This window comes from Peromyscus eremicus, chromosome 15 (genome assembly GCF_949786415.1).
Source record: "Peromyscus eremicus chromosome 15, PerEre_H2_v1, whole genome shotgun sequence".
Classification (NCBI taxonomy): Eukaryota; Metazoa; Chordata; class Mammalia; order Rodentia; family Cricetidae; genus Peromyscus; species Peromyscus eremicus.
The window spans coordinates 28,835,474-28,841,473 of NC_081431.1; the positions used below are offsets into that span (position 1 = coordinate 28,835,474).

The window sequence follows — 6,000 nt, forward strand, 5'->3', positions numbered from 1 at the left end:
GATGACACAGAACTGAGTCCGTGGGTAGTAACTCAGTGATGAGAGCCAGGAGAAAGCTCAGAATCCTCCTAAGTCTTCATTTCTTCAGTAAAGTGGAGCTTACCTACTCTGAAGTCTGTCTGGTTTTATGTATTTTTCATATAGTTTTTATTCTCGATAATTTCATACATGTATACAATGTATTTTGATCATATCACTCTTCCCAAACTGCCCTGAGCTCTCCCACACACAACTTCATGTTTCATGTCTTTTTTTTTTCTTCAAGTAGCCAGTCAAATTAGTGCTGCCTCTGTGCATGTGAGTGTAGAGACGTCTACTAGAGCATGAGTAACCTACCAGTGTGAGACCCCCGCAAAGACAAATTATTCTCCCTCTTCCAGCAACCATCAACAGCCAAAGGCTCCTCAGCCAGGCATGGAGCCTCTGGAACCCTTCCCTATCCACACTGTAGTTTGGCTTGGTCTTGTTCAGGTAGCCACACCCAGTTAAGCAGTCATTGAGTGCAACTGCTGTGTCATGTCTAGAAGAGCATTTTACAGTAGTGCTCCCCAGCCTCCAGCTCGTACATCATTCCTGTAAGAAACAGCTTCCTCAGTATTCTCTGAATCTTGGTGCTAGGAAGGTGGGCTATGTAGATGTCCTATTTAGGGCTGCATACTCCACAGTCACATATTCTTAACAATTTGACTAGTTGTGGATCTACATTAATCTTATCCATTGCAAAAAGAAACTTCTCTGACCTGAGTTGAAAGCATCCATAGATCTGGAGTATTAACATAAATACTTAGAAGGCAGTTCACTGTAACCATTTAACAAAACAACAATACTTAGTTTCTGCTCCCACCCCCATCCCTTAGCCCATGACCTCCCCATCCATGGACTTTTGACTAGATTTATGTACCAAGTGTAAATTTCCTTCTTCTTTTTTTTTTTTTTAAGATTTAGCTATTTATTATAAGCGCCAGAGATGGTTGTTAGCCACCATGTGGTTGCTGGGAGTTGAACTCAGGACCTCTGGAAGAACAGTCAGTGCTCTTAACCACTGAGCCATCTCTCCAGCCCCTAAATTTCCTTCTATAAACAAGCCTCAAATCAAATCAGAAATCATTTGTCTACCCTACAACAGTCATACCACTGTTGTACCAGTGGACACATCTTTCCTGATGGGTCAGTATTGTAACATACAGGATCTAGCATTGAGTAAGACTAGTGATATCTTTTCTCCCCCCAGCTGCCTGTGTGCCTCTTGGCACTGTGAAAGCTAGCCAGCAGGGAGGAAGCTTCCTGGTCAGTTTCAGATTGATGTTTTTATATCCTGCAACCTAAGTACATGTATGTTCAGTAATAGGGTCTTACAATCTAGTTATGATGGGCAACTGAGAGCAATAGCAATAGCCTATAGTGTTTGTTTATTTTTTTTTTTTTTAGAGGGTTGGCCTCTGGAGCCTCCCAGACTGATAACTGGTAGGGAAGGATCCCATGAATGGCACCTAGATTTTTGTTTAATCATCTATCCTCTGAGGACAACATTGTCCACCCATGTAGGGTACCTCTGTTCAAACTCCTGTTTTGTTTTTTTTGTTGTTGTTGTTTGGGGTTTTTTTGGGAGGGGGGGTTGGTTTTTCAAGACAGGGTTTCTCTGTGTGTAGCCCTGGCTGTCCTGGAACTCACTCTGTAGCCCAAGCTGGCCTCAAACTCACAGAGATCCACCTCCCTCTGCCTTCTGAGTGCTGGGATTAAAGGCGTGCGCCACCACTGCCTGTCTTTCTGTTATTTTTTGTCATGTGTTTTAATTAGCTTACACACAGAGGGTTTCCATAAGGCTTTTCATACATCCTTAGTTTTTGTTGACCTACTTTCCTTCTCTGCCTCCATCCCTCACGCCATCTGTGCTCAAACCTTCAATCCCCATAATTCTTTCCTCTTTTCATACTACACACATATCTCCTACCCCATTAAGACCTCTTGTCTTCTCCCTTTCATGGACCCTTTCAGGCTTTCTGACCTACAGTTACTCCAAGGTAAACATAAGCGACAGATTCAAAGCTAGGAGTCGCATATGAAAGAGCACGCAGCCTTGGTCACTCTGGGCCCACGCTGTTCACTTGATGTCCTCCAGTTCTGTCCATTTACCTGTGGATTTCAGTTTTCTTTACAGCTCGATAACGTTCCATTGCGTGTTTGTATCAGTGTCATTATCATCAGTCTATGTTAATACCATTTATTTCCCAGCTATTATGAATAGAGCAGCAATGAATGTTTTTGTTGTCAACATTCTTTCCAGTTAAATGAATGAAGTAATTCAAAGAAAAGTCAGAATGACTAAAAGTTTTATATTTTATGCAGATCATAACCTTGTTTGTACAAGTAAGCATCAAAGAAGTAGTAACTTGGAAGCACTAACTGAACCATATGAAAGAATACAAAAAGTAACAAAGATACCTATATTTTTCCTAAGCTGAAGTTTTCTTTATTATCTTCCTTATTTTATAATCAATCTGGGTATGTTGTCAGACGGACAGGGATGTCTGCGTGGCATAGAGTGACTCCTCTTTTGCACTTGCAGCGGTGCCTTACTCAGTCTCAATCCGGGGACTCTGGGTGGTGCTCTCAGCCCAGCCCTCATGAGCAACAGTACACTGGCTACTATTCAAGGTCAGTAGCATTTTTTCCGTGTGTGTGTGTGTGTGTGTGTGTGTGTGTGTGTAGTGGAAGCTACCTGCCTTGCTAGAGATTAAGGTGAGAAGGAGAGAGAGTTGAATGCAGACTGAAGTTATTCCTGAAGATGAAGAAAATGTCCCTGTAAAAAAGTTTTGTAGAAGAAGAATGTACAGGTTAGTTTGTTAGAACAACAAACAGTACTTAGTTTGGTATATTCCAAGAAATCTGGACTTTACTTTCTTATGTGAATAGAGTTGGAGGTAGATTTCTTTTCTTCCTGATGTTAACCTAGCTCCAGGCAAGGTTCTTCAAGTCAAACTCACCAGTTCTGTCCCCACCTTAAGATAGCCTTTTGGAATGGTAGAGATCTCCAGGATATTTTTCACTCTTGTTAGGTTTTTGTCCCCTGTATATTCAGTGTAGAACATATGTTCTTGGATTATAATATCTTTTCCAAGTCCATTGGGGTCCATATCAGCCCTTTCTCATGTTACTTAAGGTAATACTTACTCATACAGTGAAGGATCTGCCTTGCCTTGTTCAAGATCTAAGCTTTTTGCCTAAAGATGCCTATTATTATATGATTTGGAGAAAATTCCTATTTTGAATGAAAGAGGTTTTTGGGGTTTTTTGTTTGTTTGTTTGTTTTGTTTTTTCTTAAAATACTTTGTACTTAAACAAGAATTCTTGGGGTCCAAAACAAGCTGGCAAGTTCTGGCACATTTCAGTGAGTGGTATGTCTAACCATATACTGTAGGCAGTGTTAAACTACAGACAAAAATCAAATTGTGGCCTAGATTGTCCTGCTGTTTTGTTGGTTTCTTGTGTCTGGACTGATGGTTAGATGGATGTGTAGTGCTTTCGTTGTGCAGAGGCATCCTTTAGAATATTTGGTATAAGTCCCTTTTTCCTGCATGGGGGACTATCTGGCCTACAGGGTTATCACAAAGGCAAAATGCCTTTCCCAAGGCATGAGTAACTATAGAACATTCACCAGAAAGATGCAGAATCAGTCTGTGACCCTGAGCCTTGAGTCCAAGAATGCTTTAGTCTGAACCAGGGCTCAGTGTTATGTATTATTTGTATGTTTGTGTTTAAAATTAAGTATTCCCTTAGCTAGAAATAAAATTTTAGTGATTTGTCCTGTGGGGAAGCATCATGGAAAAATTGTGCTTCATTAATTACCAAATCCTAGCCTTAGATCACTCACACAGCGATGTGTGTTGTATCTCCTTGTATAATAAACAGTATTCTTTGCACAGTTCATAAGAGTCAAATGTTCTGCCTCTGGAAGTACAAAAACAAAATTTTTAAATCATGCCTTTTTCTTTATTTAGTGATATGTAAATTTTCATGACTGAAGTCTTTGGAAAAATGCCTTTCATCTTATATGAAGTTTTGTCAAATAATGTCACATAATGGTAGTTGAGTTGATAAAAGCGAAATATATTTTTAACAATCACTTTAACTAGTAGTCTTTTGAATGGAGGTAGTTTTAAATCAGTTCCATTGGGAAAAAACAAAATTATTGGGTTTTAACAAATACTTGTAAGTAAAGGAAATATATAAACTTGAGACTTAAAAGATAGAAACATGATTGATTCATTACACAGTTCTCATACCTCCTCTTCATTTATTTGTCCTGCTTATACTCATTAAACTGACTTTTCAGTTCTTTAGATGCTTCAGAATTCTAAATAAACTTGAGTTGATGTCTGAAGTGTAGCATTAGAAGTGACTATATAACCAGTGAAGGGGTCTACTTTCTGCTGCTGAGTAGAGCTTTGCTGATGGGTTATTGGCTTCTCCAGGATGAAGTTTAATGTTCTTTCTGTTCTGGGGTCTTTGTCTATAGCTCTTGCTTCTAGTGGTTCTCTTCCAATAACGTCACTGGATGCAACTGGGAACCTGGTATTTGCCAATGCAGGAGGAGCCCCAAACATCGTGACTGCCCCTCTGTTCCTGAATCCTCAGAACCTCTCTCTGCTCACCAGCAACCCAGTAAGCTTGGTTTCTGCCGCCGCCGCCGCCTCCACAGGGAACTCTGCACCTGCAGCCAGCCTTCATGCTTCCTCCACCTCTGCTGAGTCCATCCAGAACTCTCTCTTCACAGTAGCCTCTGCCAGTGGGGCTGCTTCCACCACCACCACTGCCTCCAAGGCACAGTGAGCTGGGCGCAGAGCTGGGCCGCCCCAGGCCTTCATCACTGCAGCATGATGGGCTGCCAGCTGTGGAGAAACTGACAAGTGTGATCGGCTTCCTCCCACCGTGTTGTGAGGATGAGGGAGACATGGAGAGAAGAAAAAAATACACATACCAGGAAAAAAAATGGAGACAGGACATCATTTGCCTAATTTTATAATAAAACTATGTCTTTTCAGGATTGCTTCATGGATTGGAGAACTTTCTAACCAAAAATTTAAAAGAAAAAAAAACAAACAAAAAATCAAAAACAGACAGACAAAAATAAATGAAAGGACTACTTATCATTTCCAGCAGTCATGATGACAAGCTAAGGTGGGTTACCAGTTCCAATAGAGGAAGGGGTTTCTTATTTGTTCTTTTTTTTTTTTTTTTCTTTTTTCTTAAAAAAAATCATTTTTATAGGTCTGTTGTACAGGCCATTAAGTCATAACAAGGTGTTTATAATCGTATCAATTGTGTTGGGGGTTCCTTTTCTTAACTGGTACAATTTAGGCAGGCCTGTATTACTGTATCTCTGTTATTGTTTATATATATATATATATTGGACATGTTTATCTCTTGCTCCTGGATCCTATTTCAGTGAGCTCCCACACTGTGGGGAGGGAGGGTTGGGGGTAGAGGGAGACTTACGTTCTTCACTTCCAGGAATGTCCTTGCTGGTTTCCTTATCCTTGATGACTCTTACAGAGGTGCTAGAAAATGGTTTTCTTTTGCCACTTATGCAAGAGGCTTGGTGCAGAAGCTGAAGGCAGTGTGTGCAAACACTCCTCCTCCTCCTCCACACACCCTCCCCATCAGGTGGTGCCTTTGGAGCACTTGCGTAGGAAGGAATTCCTGCTGAACTGTAGCCCTCACTCCCCAATCATCGAGCAGCCCTGAGGCCCAACAGTGCTGCTTTCTGCTACTTTGAATGGGAACAGCTGTGCCTGTTGCAGGGCAGGGTTTGGTTCCGAAGAGCAAAGACTACTGCAGACACCTGACTTGGTGGTTCTCCTGATTTCTATCTCTTAAAAAAAAAAAAAAAAACGCTCCTACTGTTGATGTTGTTTGTTTGTTTGTTTGCTTGTTGGTTTGTTTTCATTTTATGGAGATTTTCCATCCAAACTTCCTTTGACTTTCTTAGTCAAGATCAAA

General features: G+C 40.9%; 1 protein-coding gene across 1 annotated transcript in view; it reads left to right on the top strand.

Moving 5' to 3' along the window:
* Pou2f1 (POU class 2 homeobox 1) overlaps window positions 1–5,202 on the top strand; it is a 142,156-nt gene extending 136,954 nt beyond the window's left edge. The window contains exons 17-18 of the mRNA XM_059280569.1: window positions 2,567–2,655; window positions 4,517–5,202. Coding sequence (XP_059136552.1) covers window positions 2,567–2,655; window positions 4,517–4,830 — 403 coding nt within the window. The 3' untranslated portion in view covers window positions 4,831–5,202. The remainder of the gene's footprint in view (window positions 1–2,566; window positions 2,656–4,516) is intronic.
* Window positions 5,203–6,000: the final 798 nt, after the last annotated feature.